The sequence below is a fragment of the Symphodus melops genome (genome assembly GCF_947650265.1).
Source record: "Symphodus melops genome assembly, chromosome: 4".
Lineage (NCBI taxonomy): Eukaryota > Metazoa > Chordata > Actinopteri > Labriformes > Labridae > Symphodus > Symphodus melops.
This window is the reverse complement of record NC_136694.1, coordinates 19,598,865-19,625,467: the sequence shown is the minus strand read 5'-3', so window position 1 is coordinate 19,625,467 and position 26,603 is coordinate 19,598,865. Positions and strand designations below refer to the sequence as shown.

At 39.5% G+C, this 26,603-nt stretch overlaps 1 protein-coding gene across 1 annotated transcript in view; it reads left to right on the top strand.

The window, feature by feature from the left end:
- The window catches only part of ca16b (carbonic anhydrase XVI b), a 95,444-nt gene that overhangs the window by 32,135 nt on the left and 36,706 nt on the right, over positions 1–26,603 (top strand). The window contains exons 3-4 of the mRNA XM_079341402.1: positions 14,386–14,565; positions 19,944–20,092. Coding sequence (XP_079197528.1) covers positions 14,386–14,565; positions 19,944–20,092 — 329 coding nt within the window. The remainder of the gene's footprint in view (positions 1–14,385; positions 14,566–19,943; positions 20,093–26,603) is intronic.

Sequence of the window (26,603 nt, the reverse complement as noted above, 5' to 3'; positions counted from 1 at the left end):
CGCAAACCTCAAAGTCGTGTCAATTTATAACATAATCAATATTTATGCAGCTTGTTTTTGGCCTGATGCAATCACTGTTCAGTATTTCAAAAACCCCCGTGTGATCATTTGATTACATAAGTGCAGGTTTTTTTTTTGTTTCATTTCCGGCTTTGTCTCCTTTTGGAGATGTTGAGCTTGTTTGGATGGAGGCTCTCCTTTGACATGGTGAATGCACAAAAATAATGAACGCATTTTTCAACTTAAAACACTACTTTTTTTTTTTTTTTTTTTTTAACAACAGACATGCCATTTATCCAGCAGTCTCCAAACTTTAATCAGATGCAATCCTCAAATAAGGGCCCAGACACAGAAGAAGAACCAGGGTCAGCAAAGGCGGACTGATGAGTCTGTGTCAACACTTCATTAAACGTTTATTTAAATGATTAAATTTGTCTTTATTTTTTTTACAACACGCTTGAAATGGAATCACACAAAACATTTGAAATACTTGTAGGCACCAGGTGTTCAATAACAGGAATGAATTATAGATGAACTAGAAGGGGCTAAACATGAACATCTCAAGCCTAACACACTCTTGTGCAAACATTATGAATTATAAAGTTGTCTGCTGACAACAGACCTTGGCCTGGCAGATTTTTCTGTTGGAAAATAAATGGCAAAATCTGATCTGGGGAAAAAGCATCCTCAGGGTTGACATGTGGAACATGTTTGTTGACTGTAATTCAATGTTCAACAAAACGAGGTGATTATTTTTGTAAAGCATATTTTGGACGGAGAATGATTAAAAGAAGTAAACCGAAATAGATAACTGGTTGGATTCACAGGTTGTGAGCTCAGTCGATAAAAGTGAAAGCACAGAGATGTGATAAACACATGTATGTCATTATCTAGAAATCCTTTTTTGGACGTATACCCTGTTACGTAACGCTTCAGCAGAACTGGACTATAGCAACGTTCCACAATCGCTCTACTGACTGTCTGCTGCTTCAAATACTGCAGCTTTTTTCTGAACTTGGAAAAATCTGTACTTAGCTTTTTTGTTTGTTTTTTCAACCGAAGTGTCAACTTTAAACAAACTTATTTTTTCCATGTAGATGGGTACGATGGGTACTCGAGTACTTCAGTAATTGCCGTTGACTCCATTATTCAAGTAACAGGACGTTCTGGTATTGAGTACAGGGATTGCTGTAAATTGCCACCCGTAGTCGAAGTAAGACGTTTGAATATTCAGTTTTCTAATTGAAGGAGGTGTAAGGATGAAGTAGAGTGTACAAATAAGTAAATAATAAATACTAATAATATGCTAATATAAGCAGTTACATAAAGCTGAATTGCCTTTTAGACAGTGCTGTCCACTTTTTAGTACTCAAACAGTTGACTATAATCATTCACACACCTGTTTCCTTCTTCTTTGGAAAGTTTAAATAGGTTATGACTTTGTGAATGTTAGTGCAGCCTCTCAAGCCGAGCACATCTCGTCCTCCTCCAGCACGCAACACAAGTTAGTTCAGTAACACTGCATGCATTCAATATGCTCCACAAAATGAGTCGACGGGGCCTGAGAGTATTGACTTATTCAGGCTGTGTGCGGGCCTGTTTAAATTTTCAATGATGCTTTGTTGCAAAGTATACTGATGATTTTCATTCTGACCCATTTCATCTCTCACACGCGCTAACCTGTAGCCAAACTTTCTGAAATGAGTTAAAGAATTCTCAAGGAACTCCAAGCATTACTCTCACATCATGCTTCATTCAAAGTAAAGATCAATTATTTTTGAGGATGTTTTTTTTGAAGTCTAGAAAATCAGAACACAAGCAGCTGCACGTTACAACTCCAAATCATTTACCACTCAAATAATGCCATAAGGGAAGTCCAAAGTAAATGCATTACATTCCTGTATGAATACATACACCGATTTATTTTCAGGAAAAGTAAAGTGTAGAGTGCGTTTTTTTTTTCATAGTCCCACTCTTTAGTGAAACAATTTTCCCATCCTATATGCTGGGATCTGGGACAGTGTCTAAAGTTTCTATTTAGTATTGTTTGCAGACGTTCAAAGAAGTGACGTTTCTGAACAGTTGTTGGGAAGTTGGCCCCATGCCAAAGTGAAGGGGAAGCTGTTACCCTTTTGAATTTGAGGGGAAGCTCCTCCTCATGGGACAGAATGTATTTCTGTCCCTCTTTTTTTTTTCTTTTTTTTTTTTTTTCTCTTCTCAACACACAAAGTCCTGGAGATTATTTTTACAGACGAGGGGATGTTGTACTTCTGCAGTGGGCAACACCCAAGAACAGGAAGCCACAGTTTCTATCAAAGTCCACGAGATGGAAGCAGATAGCGCCAAGGGAAAACAATATTTTGGCTTAAGCCCATTCTGGTGGCCAATTAGACCCTATAGCCTGTATGATTTAGCACTTCCTCTACCTGCTTTTATGTGTTCGGAGGCCACTGTGTGGAACACAATGACCCCTGATTAAAGATTGAGCTCCAGCTCGAGGACGGCAGTGGCGCCATTCTTATCAGATGCCTACTTCTCAGAACTCGGGACCACCTGAAGTTACGGTCTGTATGGTCTCCTACTGTGACACACAGCCATAGAGCAGCTCACTATTACACCATTATTTCTGGCACTCAGTTTAATTTTGAATTGTGTATTCCAGAGGTGTTGCTTTCGGGCCTATCCAACCTCTCATACTCCATGCAAAAAAATTTAAAAATATAAAAATCGTTCACAACATTGCTGTATAATGTAGGAAAGTCATCAACAAAATATAATTTGGCACAATTTATCTGAGTAAATGGAGATGGAAACAGTTTGTTTAAGGACTTGAAGTGGGCAGCTAAAAGGGCCCTTTGTCCTTCAAGTAAGTACTGGAACACATTGTATATACATGCAGAGACGGCTGGATTGTTTGTCTTGTCCTCCACCCTCTCCTGTAGACATGTGCTGGAAGTGAAGGCCGGATCTCAAACGGCCGGGTGGAGTAAGTGAGGAGGTATGAGGTCACTCTGTTAATTGCATAATGTAAAATGTCTGGGCTGAGATAACGCCTCAAAGCAAGTGTTGTGTAACCTCATATCAAAGCTGATGCGCATTAGATACACATTTTAAAGTGCAGTCTGACAGTATCAGGGCAGTGTGGTTTTCCTCCACGGTTTGGTTGTGTTGGTCAGTACATTGGGTTTGGTGGTTTTCACAGTTGCAATCAGCTTTAATCACTGGCTTTGGAGCTTTAAAGGTGTTTGAGGGGGTCAACGCTGTACTTAATGGAAAGTAGCTCTTTCTGTAATCAAACCACCAATTCAAGGACTGAAGTGTAAAGATTAATCGTGAGGCGGCTAAAAATCGATTCAAAAGTGTCAAGGTTCGAATCGGTTCTCTGACAAATAAGTCCCAGTAATATCGTGAAGCATCGGCAGCTTGTAGAGCAGAGGAGGTTGATTGTAATAAGCAGGCGTTATCATGGTAGTGGAAGCATTTTGGGCTTCCCAAGACAGAAAAGAAAAGCCAAAAAACTGAGTGCAAATATTCCAACAAGACAAGAGAACTTCACAAACAGCACAAGCAACACGACGCAGCGTTTAATCAGCAGCACAATGAGAAGCTCCAATCACCTCTAGATCCTCTTCAAATGAATCGTGAGAGAATCGTATCGTGAGTTGAGTGAATCGTTACGGCCCTACTCTTAAAGAACAAACCAGAATTCTCTTTCTATCAATAAGCAGTGGAGAGATCTCGACCGGCCAAGTCATTTGACCTGAGTCCAAATAAGCTAGTATTTCACTCGCTGAGGACCAGACTGAAGGCAACAAGCCGCTGGAACGAGGAATGGTGAAAATGGCTGTATTAAACTCTGGCAGAACTTCATGGGGGAGGAAACCAAGTGTCTGCTCCTGTCTACTTGGTGTCTTTAATGATTACATACACTTTTGAGTCTTCTTCCTTAAATCCAGGACATTCTATTCTTAAACTGCAAATTCAAGGTAAAGGAAAGAGAAGTTGGTATTTGATTTGATTGTTGATGAAAACAGAGCACAGAGGAATTATCTCTCCAGCATGTAGACTTCGCTTTTTAAAAACTTTCTGTGCTTATTTGCAGCAGTGACCGACCCTTTGAAACAATCTTCATACAAAAAAGAGCCGAACATCATTTCAAAGGGTTTGGCTTTAAGCAGTCTTCTCCGTGGGTATAGTACTGCGGTAAACGTGGTGGTGTACCGCTTGTGAGGGGTCAAACCTTTTCTTTTATCTCTTTTTATCTTGAAAAGTTCTTGGTCTCGACAAACACACGGTCTTGTCCTGTGACTTTCACTGATCTCCCCCCCCTCACTATAACTCGTATGTTATGGCCTCATCTCACTCTAGCTTGTGATTATTAGCTCCTGTGGAGATCAGACGTTCAACCTCCAATCCTCTCTTTAGCACATATGGTTTCAGTGCTGCTAATTGGTCATTAGATGGCCGTGAAATGCTCGAGAGAAACCGCTAGAAGTACAAAAGACTTTCCCTGGTGCTGTTCAGCTTTATGAGGTGTGTTCAGATGACCGCTCTGTCTGATCCTTTTTTCTTTTTGTTGCTAAGTCGTGAGAGCTTATCTGAAAAGCAGGCTGTTTTGTAGAGAGCACGGCTTTTGAGAAGAAAAAAAAGAAAAAGTTGAGTTATAGCTGACGCACTCTGTTGTGTAATGCCGGGGCATAAAGTGTGTTTTAGGCTGGACAACAAATTAATTTGGCCCCTACAATCTCCAGCAGCAGCACATTACAGCTTGAGCCTGCTTGGAGGGTTATAGTTGCCGGCGATGATGAATGAATGCAGCACTTCCAGACTAATAAAGCAGATTAATATCTAAGTGAAGTACCACTTTGGACCACCCCAGGAAGCAGTCTCAAGCTCAGATATCTTATGAGTCCAAAATCAGTTAACATAAATTGTGTCTCATCATATCAGCCTTCACCAAAATCTAACCGCTTTCCTTTCATATACTGTGTATATAATAAAAATGGAACTCATGTAGCATGGGTCAGATGTTGACACAAAGCATCAGCGAAAAGGGAGGTTCAATTTTAAAAGCGTTGATCGTGATGCTGGAGATAGCAGAGGATTATTTATGATCCATTGAATCTGATGATTCATTGGATCTCGTCTTCACTTTCCGTCACTCGAGCTTTGTGTGGTGAAAGCAGTTCTCTTATCCGAAGCTCCCATCAGCTATCTCCCCGAGCGGCTACACCTTTAATCACCTGTCACAGCTGTGGTCTGCACAAACTTCAAGGAAGCTGATACTGTAGTTGGTTTTCAGGAAAGTTAGCGTTATCTTATTGATCAAATGTTAGCGGTGTGAAAGGTCTACAAAGGCTCGAGGTTGAGGAGTTTGACAGATTTAAATGGGTAAGATTTGTCATAGTGTACGTTTTTTTTTTTTTTTGGTCAATATTTCAGCATTATGCTCATCTCTCCAATCCCAACATTTTAAAGTTGACCTTAACTCATAGGAAGACCACTTCTATTTGGAAATCATCCAAAGCAAAATCTCCTACTGGGACCAATGATGAAAGCGTGTGACCAGAGACAGCAACAGCCTTTCAGGATTTTAATATCCACAATCACGGTATTTCACCCTTACCCTTCTTACATCATTATCCAAATGCTTTTATGGATTAAAGCTATAAGCATCACCCATCCAAAACCTATCATTACAGTTTCTGTACTCTTTTCTAATATTGGGAATGAGGCGGGAGTTAATTGAGATATTTTGGAAGAAATGAAGATCTCCTCAGCATGTATTACAAACGTGCCATTATTCTTCAGAAACACTTTAAAGGGCTCCCCGCACAATAAATTCAGAGGATTTTGAGTAACCTATTCAAGTAATGTAGAGCTTGCTGAATCTAAATACATCCTGGTACATGTCCATATGCACTCCCAGAACATTTCTGTGACCTGGAGGCAACTCGTCTTTCTCAATCAGTGAGGCAGACACCGAGGAATCCATTGCTTGAATTGGCTACGTTTACCATCAACACTGATTAGCCGTCCATGTTTTAAAGTGGTTCGTAATTCCTCAGGCTCAATTGTCATTGATTGTCTTTTGTCTTTGACACAAGTAAAAGAGAACAAAGATGTCTACGTTTTTGTACTTCCACCCTTTTCCCTCTTTGCTTCCTGACAGAACTGACAAGGTCAGATAAATGCACCTTTAATGTGGTGATGTGTAACTGAAGATTCACTCATGCATCGCTCTCTCTGTCCCCCCGCGGTGCCCTCACATGCCTTTTTTTTCTTTTTTCATAAAGAAAAAAACGCGCTGATATATTGAGTACCTGCTCCTTCAGAATTCCACTGAGAAGGGGATGGACATGTGGAAGAAAAAAAAAAGAACATTTATAAGCTCTGAAGCAGACGCCGCTATTATTTTTAAGGAATTTATTCCCAGATTTTTGCAATATGCCCTTACTATTTCCCCCTTTTATAATTAGAAAAAAAAAAAGTCACTGTTCTTCATCCCGTATTCTCTGACTTGTCTTTGAAGCCGGCTGACGCCCACTGATGGTGTCATAGTTTTTACCTTCATGGTTCATTGATAATTGAGGCGTCATTTTGCAGACCGTCCACTAAAGCAATCTGACGAGAAACTCCTTTTGAAACTACAACTCCCAGTGGATTCAGAATCACACACACACGGGAGAAGGAAGGCTAATTGTTGCCATTGACGACTCATTTCATACGAACAGCCTGTCCTTTTACCTGAAGGCCTCCTTTTGTGAGTCCACAGAAGACGTCTTCGGGATTGTTGCGCTTTTCAAGGCTCACAATTTGCGTAAATGAAAATGCCTTTCACTTGTTGAATTGTACCATTGTGAAAGCAAAAGAGAGGCCCTGTCCTCGCCTGAACTGTCATTAAGTCGCACATTGCACTCTGGGTGTAGCATTTTCTCGTTTTTGGCAGCATGGCCTCGTTTAAACTCGGTAACAGTCAGTCACCAAAATTGGCTGCCCCATTTTTGCCAGGATGATTTTCCTCACTCTGAATGTAGTTGCATGCAGTCTCCCATTGTTGTACATCTTCAAATGAAACCTAAAATCCCTCTCGACAGAGAAATCAACGTGTTAGACCGAGCCTGACTCTTAGTTTTAGTGGACTGAAAAAGAATTATGAAACCATGTGCCCGGTGAGTGAATTTTTAAGCCGCATCCATCCCCGGGTGCTTATTCTACCGGCTGCAGCTCGGAGTCGGTGTCTTTAATGTTTAAGGCTTGCCGTCTGCAGCGTTCAGTAGACTTGAGTCTGCTTCTCTTTTTTCCCACAGTCGATTCAGCCCGGCACTGAGCTCTTCTGCCTTCTCTTCATCACACCCCAGCCATTAGGTCACAGCGCTGCCAGGAAGCGTGTAAAGAGGTCTGAAGGACACGGTGGAACCGAGCGATGCTGCAGGAAAGGGGGAAAGTCTGTCCGCTCTTAGGAGCTTGTCATGCTGCAGTTTGCAGGTAGACGCCGGTGAAATCTGGGTCTGTTCTGTAAAGAAACACCGAGGATGCTCTCTACGCGTCGCATTTGTGCAGCGTCCATCACTTTAATGAGTCTTACGTCCTTGCTTCTCAGAAGAGGTGGAGGGATATCCGTCCAAAGTATTTTCATGTTGGAAAAGAGCTGGAGGCGAGGCTGAGGCACAGCTCTCATGTCTTTTCCACTTGTCAGAGAGCAAAGTGGACAAGGAAATCCAATCGGTATTTCCACTGCTCATTTAAGACATCACATCCAGACTTTCGTCGTGCATATTTGGTACCTTGAATTACAAATCCATGGACGGATAGTATTCTCATATGAGGTGTAAACGGGGTCTTTGTGTGTCCAGAAATATCGCAGCAACTTTCAGAAGGATTTCTCTGTCACGTCTGTCAGACATTTATGCTTCCCTTATGATTCCATGCTTGATCCCTTTACTTTACACTTCACTCTGTGGTCAGGTCGGATCTGTTCATACAGAAGACATTTTTTTTTATTTTTTTTTACTAATTCTGTTTTAGACATCAGTCTTCACGAGGTCAGAAGACTAAGTCGCTCTTTAAGGCCATTGCACACTGAGTCAGGGGTTTTTTATCCCGTTCGAAATCGACACGCGTCAAAAAATAAATGCAACCTCCCGTATTGTCAGTTTTGTTTGCACACTGACTTTGAAACTGTCGTCCGTCGTCTGTGTCAAGCGTACTGAAAAGGTCTTTTATGGCCTACGAGCATCGAGCTCATCACCTGGACATTTGATTCTCCCCTTCGCTGGCCCTGCCTGTGTCTTCACCATCTGGAGTGTTCGTGCAGATCGAACCTGACGGCAGGAATGTTCAAAATATCACCCCGATCTCCTGACAGTATCCTGCAGCAAACACCAGCATGGATCTCACTTTACTGTCTTCCTGACCCTCCTTCCTGTGGAGGCTGCCTCTATATCTGACGGTCATGTTATGTTGTCAGTGTCACTCATACATATGGACTGATCAGCGTACTTTTTTTTTTTTGTGTGTGTGTGTGAGTGCGTGCGCGTCTGTATGTGTGTGCAACTGCGAGAGTGCCAATTCTGGGAGATCTGCCAGGCGGCAAACAGCACGGATGCTTTTCTCTCAGAGGGACACAACGGAAATGACAAGGCAATCTCCATTCTGTCAGCATTGCCATGGCAGCACAGGCACGGCTGTTTATCCCAAGGTTAATGGGATGACGCCTGGAACTGAAAGTGCCTTATTGAAAGAAACATGTGCCTGTTTTACTTAAAACAAGTAGACAGCAGCCAGTGGTGTCACATTGCGGTGATGCGAGCCAACACAACGGGAGGGATTTCCGAACAGCATGGACAATATAAACATCCTTCATCTTTATTAAGACGTAGAGGATAGATTACTCAAAGAAAAGATTATGACGTACGCCGAAAATCCCATCATGGACGTCGTATGTCTTCATACAACCTCTGCTTCCATCGATTAGATGTAGAGCTGCGTGAATAACCTCGTTTACGTCGTCTTCGCGGCGTGAGTATTGGCTTTAAACGCGTCATGAAAGTTTCAATGTATCCAAATACATGAAAAGAATATTTTCTATGATCATTCAGCTGTGTGTACGTTTTCCCCATTGGATGATAGCCTGGGTATAACTGCCATGTTTTCACGCCACAGCGATGCAGTTGGATGAAGCTCATTGCTAGCCTGTCAGCTTGCCCTGCGATTCCTCGGGGACAATCACGTGTTGGAAACAAGTTCTATCACAATTCATTTTGATCCAGAAGGAAGAGAGATAGTTATACAAACGGAGTTAACGCTGACATGCACATTTCAGTTTGTGTTAATTTATCACACTTTATATTGTCATTGCAATACTGAACATTGTTCAGAGCACATAATCCAGTATTCAGAATACTGAACATGGCACAGTGCATATTTCTAAAATCTTGTGAAGGCCTACTGGAAGGTGTAGTTCCTTTTTTTTTTAAGGTGTGCTTTTTATTTATTATTGTTAATTTTAGCCTCAGGGTGATGGTGGTTTTTTCTTTTTTACTGAGAGTCAATATTACGAGTACCTAAATTTGATTCTGTTGAAACGTTTCCTGGAAGAAGAAAATGAACTTTCATGACTCATTAAAAGCACCTCGAAGGAGGCAATTATTCATTCAAAGGAAGGCGGTTCATAAAAGCTTACAGACGTTTCAGCATCAATTCTGCAGGAATCCGTCATGGATTGAACATTTCCCCAGATTCATTTCTTGATATCTTTATTTCACATGGCTGTAAGTATGTTGTGTCGCTGCCACATTGGCTGATTTATTTGCCTGGTGAGGACTGTGTACTGTATGAATTCATCTAAATGTGTACAGTCAACAGTCCTCCTGCAAACAGCCAAGCAGATGAATCAGTCTCGACTATTTATTGAGCCACTTTTGTCCATCTGAGTCCTGTCTACTTTCCGTGAGTGCCGGGGAGCTGGAGTGTAAATACAGAGCGGCAGAAGCAAGTCAAATGTATTTCAAGGTAACTGTTATTTGAAGGTCTCTAAAAAGACAACAGACTTTCTGTAACGCAGTCCACGACTGTAACAAGACAATCTAAAGACTCAGACATAAAGAAAAACAAACCTTGTTTTACAGATTCAACACATACTATAGATAGTTTGACGCGCCTTGTTATACAGCAGTGATGTTTGTTTATAACACCTTTTAGGTTGTCATGATGTTTTATCTAACCTGTTGGAAGACTTTGAATGATATAAGAGGAATGATTTGCCAAGTGTATCATCTCTGAATCAAAACAGATACAAATCTGTATTTCTACCTACACTGTAGCTTTATTGGTTATCGTTGTTCAAAAAAATAGTTCCATATTTTACCACATCTAAGAGCTCCTATATTCAGTTACAGCCAGCTGCTGTCCACTACAGATGTTTTGTTTCCCTCCATTTATATTTTACTCGCTTTGCATTAAACCCTGAACCATTTATTGTTTGATTCACCTAAATCCCATTTTTCTTTTTATTCCTTTTTTTTTTGTGGTGTACGTGAAAATAAGGGTGAAATATTTTTATATTGACTTGTAAACTTGATTATCGTTAAGATGATGAAAACAGTCTTTGCTCTAAAGTGGTTTCTGGCTGAAAGTGGAAGTGGTGCTCAAAGTGGAATCTGAGGACTTTTTTCATTTATGCTGTCCAATTACAACTACTTTTAAAATTCAAACTGACATTTTATTAGGTGTGAGCTCTGAAACAGTACTCAAAAGCCATCTTTTTTTACACACTGTGTATTTTCTTGGGGCATGTTTTCTTCATTGGTTAGATTGTCTGAATACAGAGAGACGGGACATGCTGAGAGGAGAGAGTGGGGGATGACATGCCGCAAAGGGCCAAGCTCAGATTCGAACCCAAGGCTGCTGCAATAAGGACTAAAGCCTCTGTATTCGGAGCGCGCAACATAACCGCCAGGCTATCATTCGCCATCTTTTATCACTCCTATCGTTTTTGAGTCACTGAATAAACCAGACTTCAGCAGGGAGTCAGAGGTCTGGAGAACTGCTCCGGAGGACCTGCGTTTCCTCTGCCGCAAACCTAACTGATGGCTTCTGCAATTTCTCATATTCCTGGAACGTGGATTGTCACGTCATTTTAACTCCACTCATCTTTGTCCATCACTAACGTATCAAGCTGCCAGCGTGCCGCATAAACTACCTGAGAGCGCCCATAAAGATTTTCATTGGAATAAAAGTGGCGTGCAGCTGAGCGTGTTTTCGCCGCTGCTGCACACGTGACGTGTAAATGTTTAAATAAATCAATCTTCAGCATATTAAAACATTAAGTTTATTTTAATTGGTCCACCTCGGCCTTGCAGAGTGGCAGGGCTGCAGTGGAGAAGGCTTAAGCGTGAGGATTATAGTCATTCTGATGGATGGCGATGAGACAGATTAATCGACTGCTGTGCACCCCTCACTTATCTGATTTTAGCTCTGCTCCTCCCTTTCTCTTCTTGAAAGGCAGAATTATCTCTCTCACAGTAAATAGGATGTAATTTGTGTTTTAATAGAAAATTAGCCAAACGATTACACTTTTCTCTTGTATCACTTTGAATAAACTGACCCTGGAAAATGTCTTCGCTTCAGTATACTGTTTCTTTTTTTGCTTTTTACATCATGTGTTGTTGTTTGTGTTTTTCTACATTATTTATATTAAACTATTCTATGCTTTGAGTCAACCTCCAGTCTGTCTCTGCACAGCCGACCTGTGGGGGTTCCTTGTTTTCGTGAGATATGTCAGTCACGTTTGTGGGGCTGAATATCTCAGTAACATCTGAAAAAGGTTTTTGTAGTTTACCACAATTCACTTAAGAGGAGAAGGCAGCAAAGCAAGAAAATGGGGCCTGAAATTGCCCACTGGAGAACTGGAATAGTTCTGTGTTTTTTTTCTCTTCTTCTTGTGGTAGCCCATATAGCTCACTGTGTGGGTCAGGGGAATGGTAAATGTTCAAAGCAACCGGAGGCATTCAACTTCAGACAGCTCTGCCAAAGAGAATATACAGTATATTTTCTCCAAACAAAAAAAAAAAAAAAAGGGACGGGAGTGAGTTATAACCAATTGTACAACTGCCTCAAGTGTGCACAACTTTATTAACAATATTTCCTCAAACGGTATAAATATCCAGCTTACCCTTCACAGTCGCAGTCTGAGCTCCAGTGTTTGTCCAGTCCAACCGTGTGGATGCAAAGAAACCTAAACGGTTTGTCTCACAAACACCTTCATCCAATACTGGATCAGCTGGATTCTGAAATAGATTTGATGGGACTTAAAAACCAACAAACAGGAAGGCTGTTGTCATGTGTACATATAAATACAAAGCATTTAAAAAAAAAAAAAAAATGGAGCCCTGAAACTTTATATAATAATATGGACTTATATCCTGATTATTTTTTACCAATGAACAAACATCAGGAACGGAAGCAAAACTGTAAATAACCAGATATTTGTTAGTCGTTGTTATTAATCCTAATGCAGTCCTCTTTTGCCCCCTGCCAGTCAGGTTTCAGACTCAGTTTGGTCTCATTTATCAGTTCCACATTTGTTTTAGGCTGATTCTCAGTGACATTAGACCTTTTTTTTAACAGTACACTAATCTTTTTGGCTGTTTATATAAAATATGTTTTGTTTTGGCTTGAAGCTTTTAATTTTTTAATCAAAGCATTAAATTAGCTTATTGATTTAAATCCTTTTAATGACGAAAAGGATGAATAATGGTAAAAAAAAAAATAATGGTAAAAAATAATAAATTATATATATATATATATATATATATATATATATATATATATATATATATATATAAATGTCAGACTTTTCAGGAAGCACAAATTGGAAGAGCATTTAATAGACAAATATGTTTACTACTTAAAGGCTTAACCATAAAAAAATTGTACATAAAGACCATTTTCTCCTTTAGTATGATAAAGAATTGCTCAATTTAATATAAATCCCTGCAGTAACATACATGATTGGCAAGCATCTTTCTCTCTCCTTATAATAAAAGTCTTACATTCATAATGGCCTCTGTTCCGGGATGGGAAAAATTGAGATTTGTTTCTACAGACATATTGGTAGTTCTAAGTCAAGTCCATGACTGACAAATTTAATCCTGCTTGCTAATACAGTCATAAGTAAGGAATGCAGCTCTAATCCAATCCCACATTTATATGCAATCCATAATCCTGCATGTGCTGTTTATAAGACAATCTAAGGCACCGGTCAAATCGGAGACATTTCCCAGCACTGAACATTGTACACGGTGCAAATCGAATGACATATTCATAGAAGAGGGGAATGAAACGCATCCTGTTTATGCGTCTGCACACCTCACAGTGCACGGTTATGATGTCCTCCGTTTGACATGCTAAACAAAGAATATTTTCAAATGAATCCTGAATTATGCCGTTCTTTTTTTTTGACGTACTGTGTGTCTGGCTGCAAGGTGTTTACACACAGCACAACATAAAGCCACCCTTGATCCAGGGTGTTCCAGGGAAAAGGAGTTTTCATATCAAAAAAAAAAAAATCTTTTTTTTTTTTTTTTTGGTTTTATGAGCCAGTAGCAAAGTTGCCCAGTATCTGCAGGGAATGGGATCATGAATATTGTGTTAAACCAAAAAAGTTAAAATCCATGCATGCTTCCTTGTTCCCCTGATCCCTCGGCTTTTGTTGTTGCATTGGCCCATTGTACCCGAGAAGAGATCAAGGGGACCCCTGTCGGTTGTGGATTATTCCTTTGTAGAGGCGCCACTGTAGGGGGATAGAGGATTAAAAGAGCAGACAGTGGATGGGGATTTTACAGGAAGTTCGTTTGTGACACTGCACATGAATTGTTTAAGTGGAGTATTTTTTTATATTTTTTTATTGAAAAGCCCATTTTATTTTGTTTTTGAAACACAACAGAGGCATAGACCTACATTATGTTGGCACCAATTTCAGGCTCAGTTTCAGTAAGTGGTGCAGTTTAGGAATATGCCTCATTTGGATATTTATATTTATTCAGAGTTGGACAATTAATGCTGGAATGGCCTGTGGCTAGATGATGCATTTTGATTTTGTTTACACGTTTTCCCAGCTGTTGTAGAGGTTTGGAGGGCACTTCAGCTAAATGAATATGAAAGTAGCAGAAGCATTGTCCTCTTACTCATAATTTATTGTTACAGGCTCTTTAAAAAAAAATAAAAATACAACCCTGCCTTCTGCAGTAGCAGTAATATTTCCCCAGTGTTTCTAACTCTGTTTGTGTTATAGCCAGAATCCGTAGACAAAGGGGATTTCCGCGGATGAGTATGTTGTTCATAAGCTCTTGTTTTTTTTTTGTTTTTTTCCCATTTCTGCAGGAAGCCATGGACCTCGAGGCTGGGTTGCCTCATACCCAGAATGTGGAGCGAAGAACCAATCACCTGTGAACATTGCAGATGAACAAACTCTGGTTTCAGAGGAATATCAGGAGCTTGTGCTCGAGAAGTTTACCGCTGAGTCATCCAACCAGACCACCATGAAAAACACTGGAAAGACAGGTCTGCTTGTCTACAATATCTCCTTCAGCCTGTAAATCAAGTTAAAACAATAGCTCTGTGATACTGAAAAAATAACAGTCCGACTGAGTTTGACCACACAAGGCTTATGTTCTAAAATGGTAAGAAAGACTATCCATAAAACTGACTTTTAGTCATGACTATTAAGTTTTGGAAGATTTTACAGTTTTGGAAGATTTTACATTAAGTAAATAGGTGAATCTTTAAAACAACAACACACAAAAAAAACCAAACATTTAGTATATTAAAAACTGTAAACAGGGAAATTGTACTCACACATATTTTCTGAACATCCAATGTAGAATTTCAAAACCAACTTCTAATAATTTAGAAGCAAATAGCAAAATTAGCAAATGACTGTTACACATAAAATCATTCCTTCATATGTAGCAATAGTCTTTCTCTCTCTCTCTCTCTCTCTCTCTCTCTCTCTCTCTCTCTCTCTCTCTCTCTCTCTCTCTGTCTGCCTTTGCCTTCCTTGTACCGCCTGTTTGCAGGAACATTTTGAAGCTCTCCTGATTAACTGCCACTTCACACTGATGCCACTTTTTGTTTTTTTGTTTTTTTCAATCAGCTAATCCGCAGACCAGTGGTGTGAAAACCCTGACCTTAATTGATCTCCTCTGCTTTTGGCACAGTTTCTCTCACAGTGGAGTTTCATCTTCTTCCTTTTTTGTTGCATTTGATCATAATGAGAGTTGTTAGCCTCCATGACAACCAAGGCCATTGGGACAGCCGAGCGATGCTGCGGGCTGCTTATTTACAAAGATGGAAATAACACGGCTGGCTGTAATTTTGGGCACAAACAGTACAGAGAGAATTTTAGATTGCTCAAACACTGTGAAAATCAGGGAAAATGAACCAGTATTATCACAAAATATTATTATATAAAAGACTCTCAGATGGGTCAGCTTCATATTTACATTGAACTTTTTGTTATGTATTTAAGTGCACTTTGACTATAACTTTTTTTTTTGTTAATACCAATGACATGCAGGGGCGTGTCCAGACTTTTTGGCCTCGGGTGGCCCTGCTCGTACAGGGGTGGCCTAAAGTTTGTGCACACACATGGATGAAGAGCACTTACTTAACCCTTCAGTCTTTGCTAATCCTATCGACTTAACACAAGTACCGCAAGATAAAAATAAAAAAAACACACTGATTCTACCAACATTATAAAAAAAACCAGTGTACTTTCCCCATCCTTCATGTGAAAGGCTGCCTTACATCAGCTTTATCCGATAAATCAGCCACAGATAAATTCATGAACTTAGCGTGGGTTATTGATTCGAGCTGGAATCTGTCCTTCAGCGTCTGAGAACAGAATTTCAAAGTTTTCAGCATCTATGCGTTCTCCAAATAAATGTTCAGCTCTCTGAGGTTTGCTTTTGTTTTCGCCATCACAACTTGTTGCGTCCTTGATGGATTGTGTTTGCGGGGTCCAATCTTTTCCACGTGCGCCCCCTTGGCATCTTTCTTGACGTCAAACATTGAATGCGTCTTTGTTGTCATTGTGTGCAAGGTAATCAAGAGCTCTGTAGAGTTCTGATAGATAGATAGATAGATAGATAGATAGATAGATACTTTATTGATCCCGAGGGAAATTCAAGTATTTTTTTGTTTTTTTTGGATAAATAGATAAGCAACACGAATGTCTGACTGTTGTTAGCATTTACTGATGACATGTCTCCCATGTCGAGTCTTTTCTTATTCAAGCTGAATTATTCGAAGCATCATACACCTCATTGTCGAGAACGAGAGCATCCAGTTACAAACATTTATTCTCATATTTTCTGACTGTTAGATAGAAGTGCTAAAGGGAAAGGCTATTTATCTTGGGTTATCAATGGGTTTTCTTTTTTTTTATAATCAACCTCAGTTTTAACAGAATGTATCTGTTTCTCTAATTATTAGTCAAAAAGCTTTTATTTACTAAGAGGTAGTTTTAGACATAACACATGAAACCTTAACACTAAACAAAAGCTTGCACATTTACTTTGACACTAATTATTTTAGGCAAAAATCAGCAAAATATTTAATAGCTGCTTTTAAGTACTTGTTTTTTTAAGTAGATGTTGGGTACTGTTATTGAAAACACAAGGTATTTACTGATTGGATGTTATTTTAGGCAACCCTGCCCCAATAATCATCGGCTGTGTTCATCAGCATGCATGGCCGCTTCCCGTAGTTTCTTTTCCAATACTGCCAGTAGGGGCTGCTGAAGCCGAAAAGTTCAAATTGTGAACAGAAGGGGGGCTTTAACAACCTCCGTTCTATTTAAAATTCCGGCGTGTAATTAAGAATCCGAGTGAATAGATCTTAAAAGTTCATGGAGATTGATTTCACAACGTTCCCTCGTGCCTTGATCCACTTTGAGATCGGGGTTGATTGGCCGCCGTTCAAGCCGCGGCCCTCAACAAAACATTTCTGAGTGAGAAGATTTCAAACAACTCTGGACCAAATTCATGAGGAATCGGAAGACCCCAGAGACATCCGCATTGATCAAGGATTTACTTTCGCACACGCTCCCCCCATCTTTGGCTGGCTGTGATTCAAGGTCTTTTTGGCTTAGCTTCTAATTCCAGCTCTACTGTTGGAGGGTTCAAACGCACTCAGGGCCGCATTGCTAATGAAACTCCCAGGGCCAGACAGCATCCCCCTTTTCCTTGACTCGCCTCGTGTTTGTAGACAGGATTACACCACATCAACAACTGCAGCAACTGAGTTTATTACCATCACTGATGGTATGTGTGTTTGCAAACCGTTGCACATTTATAATCATGGGAAAAACATTTTTTTTTTTTTTTTATGCTTTCAGTGTTTGGAAATCTCCTGCATCTAAGATCTTTCTCTTCATACTGTTGGCTTAAGCTGCGCTGGCATGTTAATACTGCTGGCAGATTCTTCTCTTGCCTCACGACAGGCACTTAGCTCAACCCCCCCCCATCGCACAAGGTTCTCCTCTCTTTAGATCTCCTCGCCTCCTTCTCTCATTTCCTTTGGATCCAACACCTCTTTCCATTTCTCTCTGTGTTGTTGCACTCACCTTCATGTCATCCATGTTTTTTGCTTGTTCAGATGCTCGTCCTCTTGGTTTTCTCTGATTGAAAGTGTTGTTATCCAGAGGGGCTGACTACAGTAAATCCCCGTGTAACGAGGAAGGATCAGCCGACACTTCACTGGCTCTAATCTGGCTAATGATGTCAAATAGTGACATGGTAAAGGGCTGTAGATACACTAACATGTAACCTCAGCCAGGACAGCAGAAGGATGATAATCTGCCCCTGTCACGATGCTGTTTCGGATGCCACGGAAAACTGTAAAACAGCTTAAATTCACCCTAACATGACACTGCTCAGCATATTCACGAATGTTGTCTTCCACCCACAAGCTGAACTTGTAAGGTGAATCCAAAATATGATTATGTGAAAGCCTCATAACAGCAGTGATATTTGTTTTAAACTCAGGAGGAGAATTATAAAGTCCGGGACGAATTGTTAAATATTTTTTGACCTTTAAAAGAAAGGAAAATGAAACCAAGGTTTTTTGTTTTTTTTAAAGTATGAGGTGATCAATCAGAGAAAAGAATAATATTTCTTTCTAAAAATAGGAGAAATACATTTTCTTTGAGCTTACTCGCACATAAAACAACAACAAAAAAAAGGCAAGAATTTGATGTCTTGATGGAAGGGCCTTAAGCTGCAGATTTGTAACGAAGGTTTTAATGCTGCTTCCCACCCTAAATGCAAGCTTCTGATAGGCAGGTAAAAATACAATGAAAAACAAAATGAATCCTTAAGACATCTGGGAGTACAAAGACATCCTGCTTATTACCTTTTATATGACACGCTCATGAAGAAGGGGCCCTTTTTTGTTTTGTATTTCAGCTTCCACAGATGAGGTCAAAGCTGTCATAATGCTGATATGTGGAGGAGATGCTAACAGAAATGAGATCTGCATATTCCCATAGCTAATCTTTAGCGATGCGAACAGGTGTGAGATAAATCTCACATTTAAACGTCACAGCCTATCATGGCCTCTCCAGCACCTGAAAATAGAATATAATACATAGATTTTCAATCAGTTAATGAAAACCTTGCTAATTCATTCTCTGGTGTTTTATCACATATTAACTCTTGTTTGTAAAAGTGGCATGATCACGCAAAATACTGCCGAGATCACAGAAACGTTTAGATCTTTAAAACATAGAAGAAACGTTCACAGTGCAGAATTAGTGAATATCTTTCATCAGAAGGATCCTTGATACGCGTTTCTGTTCATCAGAAGCAATGACAGTAAGGCCTTTGAAGATGCCAACAAGTGGAGGAGAAACTTGGATGAAGCCATTATTTCTTCTTAGACCACGCAGCTACTTAAAGGGATGGTGTTTTTGTCTGAGGCATTATTGGTTTCAACAGCTTGGTAACGTCAAGGCCAGTATGGGAGGCTGGTGTGTGCTCTGTCTAAAGAGCGTGTCTTTTGAGTGTGTCCACAAAATAAATCTCTCAACCAATCACAAAAGTAAGAAACGCAGACAGAGCAGCAGTTGGGCTACGACGCAGGAAAGCAGCATAAACTCTTGATGGACTTGGTTAAATAGCTGTTGATTGCATGGATCACAAATTGTAACAAAAGGATTCACATTGTAAAAGAGAGTTTACTTTATGAAATCCTTGAAAGGGGATCATGTCTTAGATATTTGAGGAACTTCTGAGTAAAGAATAGATACTAAACTGCCATTCTCTGACATGGCAGTTATCATTTGTTCTCCAAAGACTGTTTAATTAATGCCTCAAGGTCATAATTCAACAAAACAAATAGAACACCTATTCTATTCAGACTGGGAGTTTGAAACACAACGAAAAGTACTTGAAATCAAACCACAGCTGCTGAACACGAGCGTAAACTTGGCGGGGAACATATAGCTTGTTATACAAAATTGCACCCTCATGTTTGAAAGTTGGACTGTGTGCCTGTCCAATCAGGAAGTTCAGTAAAGCAGCCAGAAAGACACGAACGATGGCTTTTGGCATGGCAACTAATGTCAGACAGACAGGTGGGAAAGTTCAGCAAAGGTTTCAGCTTTTTGCCATGTCTAGAGATTGTTTAACGTAAGTGAATAATATGAACACAGTTGAATTTAAAAGTCTTATTTTGAGATTTTTAATTAATTATTTGAGTTAACAAACAAAATGCAATTTAGATACAAAAAAAACTTTTCTTAGATAATAAACTTGAAGTAAAGGGTTTTTCCTGGATGCATTTTTTTTGGTTGTTGTCGCTGCCTTAGTATAATTGTACTTAATGTCCTTTCTTTGTTTGAGTCCAGTGTTCTTTCTTTCCTTCCTCTTCGTCTCCAGTTGCTGTTCTCCTAAAGGATGACTACTTTGTAAGAGGTGCTGGCCTGCCGGGTCGTTTTAAGGCTGAGAAGATGGAGTTTCACTGGGGCCAGAGTAATGGATCAGCAGGCTCGGAACACAGCATAAATGGCAGACGGTTCCCTGTGGAGGTAAAGCATCCTGTCACGACAACACAGGCTGAAATATAGGGCCTGGTGATTTGCCTCTGAATGCTACTGTTGCATAATGTTATGAGATTTGATGTGTAGGGATTTAAAGAATCATCCTCAGCTGTAAGGAAAAAATCTGAAATCTTTGTTGGGAATAGACTTTGAGAGGTTATTCAATCTAGTCAAAAGCTTTTTCAAGTCATCTGTGGCCTTCAAAAGAGGCTGAACGTAACTCATATTTTAAGACACAAAAACGACAGCTTCCTTACAAAAGTCATCTCCAGCATCAAATGTGACAGCAAGTTTGAACACTAAAGCCCTTTTTTTTTTTTTTTTTTTTTTTTTTTTAAGTTAGTCGCACTGCTTCTTGTAGGATGAGACGATGTTTTACTCTGAACTTCACTGTACTGACTTGTTTGAGTAAGTACGTAAAGTTTAATGGGTGTAGCACCTTTCCACGACTAAAATAACAAAGTGCTTCACAAAATGTTACAATGATAAAAACTACATCATAATAATCACAATAATGAACAAAAAAACACATAACATCAAACACAAAGTTCAGAACAATAAGCAGTCTTAAACTGCCATTTAAAAGCATCAAGAGTCAAATAACGTAAACCGAATACGTAAACGTTACCTGACACAGATATGGCGTTTCCTGCAGCCAATCAGTGGAAACCATGTTTTAATGCTTTGTTATTTACAGTGCTTCATTTACGGCTGAAAATAACTTCCGTTTACTGCTTTGATACTCTAACAGCGGCGAAAATGTCTGTCAAATATGACAAAAGCAGCATTAACGTAGCAGTGACGGCGAGTTGTGAAATGTCTAAATTAAACATGTTGTATTAATGGTAGTCTGTTGTTTGAAGGAAGGAATTATCTCTCCGCTCGTGGAAAACAGCAGCAGGAGTACAACACAAAGTCATCACTCATTTCTAAGGGATGTAATCTATCACAGAGAACACACTGCCCACACCAAACAGCCGGTAAAACCCTCTGCCCCTCCTCGTCCTCCAACTCATCCCACCTTTCCAAACCATGACGAACCCTCTTTTTACGGAGGGCTGTAAACCCACCAGGAGCTCGGTGTAAGATTAAGTGTAATTTATACCTACATTGGAACTATCTTAGCTGGTGCACCACCTGAAGCTTTAGTAATGCGTACGCCTGTCATCACTTAATCCTGATTCCACCAAGCTCTCAGGTTTGGTTCATACCTGCTTGGTACGATCATGGTACCATTACACATCCCTAAATCACATGGGCGCGACATAGTGTAGACAGCTAATGAATTTAACAAAAGAAGAAGAATGTTGCACATTTAACAATACAAATCAATGATTCTGAGGAAGGTATGACTCTCTCCAAGTCCACAGTATATTTTTAACATGGAGCATTTTGAGTTTGTCTTTTATTAACACTGTCAGAAGTGAAGATTTTTTCTACCAATCAACAGATGTCGAGCTCCAACCTCTAGGGTAGGTTCGGCACGATTAGCAAACCAACAAGAAAAAAAAAATGGGGGGACGGTAGGGATCAGTTATTTGGGCAACATTCCCGACTTTTGACAGTGGAAACATCTGTGAATATGTTCTGTACCGAACCAAACTGAACCGTAAAGCTTGGTTGAAACAGGGATTCAGAACTTTTCAAACTAGGATAGTTTGAAACTACTCTACTCTACTGTGTCACATAGTGAAGAGACTGGAAATTACATAAGTTCAGCAGTAGAACAGAAGTTCAAACTGTCCTTTATAATCTTTGCACAAGGTTACGCCTGACTCCTGAACGCCAAAAAGACTAAAGAAACAAGGAGCCAATAAACTGACAGTAATAAAGAAAAGCGGAAAAAATGTGGAATACCTTTTTGTTTCATTATCCAAAATGAATGTGCAAATGTGTCCTTCTACATTTGATGGGTTTTGATTAAACCTTTATTTTTACTCATTCTATTGTTAAAGGTGAATAATTAGTGTAAGCATAGCAAGGTTTAACACCACGCTTACTGTTCCTTTCTGTTCTATCAGAAACATGCAGCCAAAGTCTCTTTCTTCTTTGGAGCCTTTTGCTCTGCACTCATGCCTTTTTGATTCTGAATTGCTGAGTAATTAGATTTATTTTTTTGCCACATCATTTTGTGTTCAGCGTAGTGTTAAAGGGCAGCGGATTATATACAGCCATTATAAAGCTGTTGTGCATATGGCACTCTTTGATGGCGTGCTTCGTAATGAGACGATGGAATTCCCTTTAATGACCAATTTGGAAAGCTGTTTGGGAAGGGGAAGGGGGGGGGGGGAGCTGAGCAAGAACAAGAAAATGATGCCCTGCAGATGCATCATTTATAGATGTGAAGTATAGATTTTCAGCTTAGCGTATCACCGCGTGTAGACTGAGAGGTTTGAATCGACCTCTCAGTCGAGGAATGTGGAGCCTGAAATGTAAAAAGATAATGCTCTTTTTGAAATTCTGCAATCTGAGGCTCCCACCAACAGCACTCTTATAAATATGTAGGGAACAACAATCACAGATGAAAGAGAAGCAAAACTTTACGAGAATAATAATAAAAGTTGTTGCACTAAGGGCAGGAAGAGTTATTTGTGTTGATTGCAATATAAACAGGCTTTTACCATATTTAAATATATGTTTCACATAAAAAAAAAGAAAACAGAAACCTGGGTTTGAAGATTTATATTTTTTAGATTTATTATGGACTTTTTCTCCCTTTATTGTAAAGACAAGCTGGAATTTGGAGAGAGGGAGAGACAGAAAGTAGGAAATGACTTTCAGGAAAGCAGCCACTAGTTGGATTCGAGCCCGATGCGTACACGGAGCGCGTACACTAACCACGAGGCCACCACATCCCCCATTGTTATATTTCTTTTTCAAATGCACAAGAAACAAAATAAACTAAAATGTGAGTTGGCTGGACCGCCTCTTAAGGCTGAACAATTTATCGTTTTCTGATCGAAATCGCGATTTCAGAAAACGTGATCATTTGATCGCCAAAGTCACTCCCGACTGACCCAGGAGCTTTTGTGTCAACTAATTTACACACACATGTCGTCTCCCTCCCACCCTGCCAAGCTCACCAATCAGAAGCAGCTTGCTGCTCGTGGACAGGCAACACTAACCAATCAGAAAAGCCTGCTCTACATGCTCTCTAATTTCTGAAATGGCTTCAGCTGGACAAGACGCATAGTTCAAGGATTTAATGAATGAGTGAGTGTTTCTTCTTAATAAATACATTTGAAATCAATTCTTAGCTTTAGTTTTCATTCTTCTAATGTAGTGTTATAGCATTTAAAATTTTAACTGGTATGATGTAACTTCCTGTCATGTTTGTAAATGTTACTGTACATTGAGAATATTGCACAAGCTTGATTTGAAGAAAATCGTGATACAAATTGAAATCGCAAAAAATCGCAACTAGATCTTTTCCTTAAATTGTTCAGCACTTCCGCCGCTCCAACACATACTGCATCTGAAAGTACTAAATGGGCGCTTGATATACGAAAAGCAGGAATTAAATTAAAATTGGATTTGTAAATGATCCAGATATAATACAAGTGTAAAGTAAGGCTCAAGCTAGCGATCTTTCTTTACTTATTTTCCTTTCAATTATTTCATCAATAATAGAATTATTTGCATACTTGTAAACTGTGAAAAAATGGAGAAATAAATGATTGAACAGTGCAGCTCTAACGTACACCTTGACCAAAAAGTCAACAGGGTCCATACTAAAGGATTGATTACTGTAGAATGTACATTGTGATATTATCTCAACCTATCCATATTTGGAAGTGATCGGTAAATGAAGTTTCAGATTGATTTAAAAGAACACATTTGGAAAGTCCAAAAAGGGGAAAAAAAAAAAAAAACGGTCCATGTCAGACTAAAAAGGTTGCTTTAGAGAATTCATGCCACTTTTCCAGCCTGTAAATTGGATGTTTTTGAATACATGGTAGTGTGCGCTGCCATTTAGCTGAAATGACATCTGGTCCATTCTTCTGAAAAAAATGGCTGAACTTCATAATTTCTATCAATTTCCATGTGAACCTGCCTGTGAATTCCATGCAGGTCTAATAGGACTGACTTGACATGCATGGTTTGGATTGAGTGACAGTATGGAGAGGTGTTCCAAGAAAATTAGTCATAGACTAAAAATACAGACATCTTGACCTGTCCATACTGTCCTGCAGGAACTACACAGAGGAATATTCCAGCAGCTGGATTGCAATTCCGATATTTTCTGTTAAGTACATTCTGTATATGTACGTGGTGCACAGTGGGAAATCTGCTCTCTATGAATCATTCTCTTTGACATATCAAGTAAGCCTACCATGTATGAAACATGATGTACTATATATTCACCTCAAGGACCACAGGGAGAACACAGAGAGAGTGGAATCAAATGACAAATGGTGGAAAAGGAAACATAGTTATGCAGCATGTAGCCTTTAGCCATTTAGATTCCTCACCCCGGAAAATTTAAACATCTCATTTTTCTTCTTTATGCATTCACAGAATTTGATGCATCTGAAATTGTGTTTCATTCGACATCACACGTGCAGGACAACTTGACCTTTTCTGTAAATGTTTGTTTTTGATAGACGCAGGGCTCTTAGAGGTTGCCTTTTTGTTTTCTTGGATGTATTGTTTTGTTCCTAGCGAGCGGAGCAGCGTGACCTTGGAGGTTTAGCTCCCGGACTTATTCGTCTCTGCTAAACAGAAACTGTTTTTTTTTTTTCAATCTGTTGTCTAATTATCTCTCAACTTCAAATGAGTCACTTTCCGCCCTAAGTAGCTTGTATCACACCACATGAAGCTTTTACTTTAACAGTGGGGAAAGAAAACAACAACTCAGTGTTTATTCCACCTACCCAGAAGCTGGAAAAAACACATAAAGTCCACACAAATATAAAAGGTGGGTAAAAGGACGTCTTCAATGAGCTGTATCCTAAAGCCTCTCTGCTCTTTGTTACCCTGTCTTGTGTTAAAAAAAAGAGAGAAAGAAAACAGTGTATGGGCTGCTCGGCCTGTGGCTCATGAGCTTGACATTAATCTAACCTGCAGTGTTTTTGGGTGAGAGTGAAGTGGGGGAAATCGATTGATGGACCACCTGTTTGCTCAAACAGCATAATGAAAAATGAAACGGTACTCTTTTTTTTTTTTTCACTGCCTGAGGGTGCCATAAGGAGTTTTTTTTTTCTTCTGATAATAAATTAGGGTGTCGCTGAGGTTAGATTAATTATACAGGGAATACAAATCACACCTTAGACGTGTGGGCGTTTGCACACAGTACTGCAGATGTAGGAAGTGTGAGGGTGGGTTCACAATACCTTACATAACAAACACAGTATAGCTCCACATAAAGTACATGTTCAGCAGGAAGTTAATTAACGATACACAGCAAGAGACACAGTCTAAAGGTGATGGATATGACAACTGTGAGAGCTCAACATACTGTGACTTTAGAAAAATCCACAGAAAAAGAAACATCTCTGACGTGCAGTTAGTGTCCGTTATTCTGTTTCATCTTTTTGTATTGTTGTCAATTATAGCTGAGTTCCCAGGGTTCATTGTGGATTAGGAGCGACTCTGACTAAAAACTTAAATTTAGTGATACAGCTGCTTGTGTCCTGATATGCTCTCTGCCGGTCTTCTACATTGCTGTTGGCGGAGATTCTGACACTTTGGGCATCAAACTTCAAGCAGCTTGCTTTAGTGAAATAGCTTGTCAGCTGTTCACCAAACCAGTACCCGAATAAGAAGAACGAGGTGTGGCTGTGTCGAAATACAACAGACAGAAGAAGGGAATGGCTTCCATGCATGTGGAGATGCTGATCTCAGGAATATCTGGAGTGGGTTCTTAAAAACTAATATTCCAAGCTTTCAATTGTGAAATCTTTATGAGTTTAGATACAAGTATTCTGTTGTTTGAAAACACATTTGAACTTGTTTTTTTGTTTTTGTTGCATTAATCAAAGTCTGACAATTACCTCCTTTTTTATTTTTATTGTTTATTTTTAGCGGTTTTCATTTTCTGCAAATAAAAAACCTAGATGAGAATGTTATTTAAAAGTTTAGAAGTGTATAAAGTGTATATGAACAGTGCAACAGTCACGTTAGATTCTACCTTCAGACTACTGGTAAAATGAGTCTAATTTTGTGTTCCATTCTCCCGTGCTAATAATAGGGCAACGTGAGTATGTAAAGTAAAAAAAAAAAAAAAAGCAAGCAATCTTTATCTTATTATTTGTGCTTTCACATTGTAGCCAGCACTAAGCTGTGCTTTGGTCATTTTAGATGTGTTTTCCTTTTCTATCCGTAATCCTCTGTCAGGTCTCTGTAGATTGAAATCGCATGTTTTTATCTGCAGTTTCACCAACTGCACAAAACGTGTAACATTTTTTTTCCTTTTGAGTGTTGTGGCAATTTGTAGGTGCTCAGGTGAAAGGAAAGAGTCCCACAGTGTTAAAAAGACACATTAAAGCCGGTAATAATA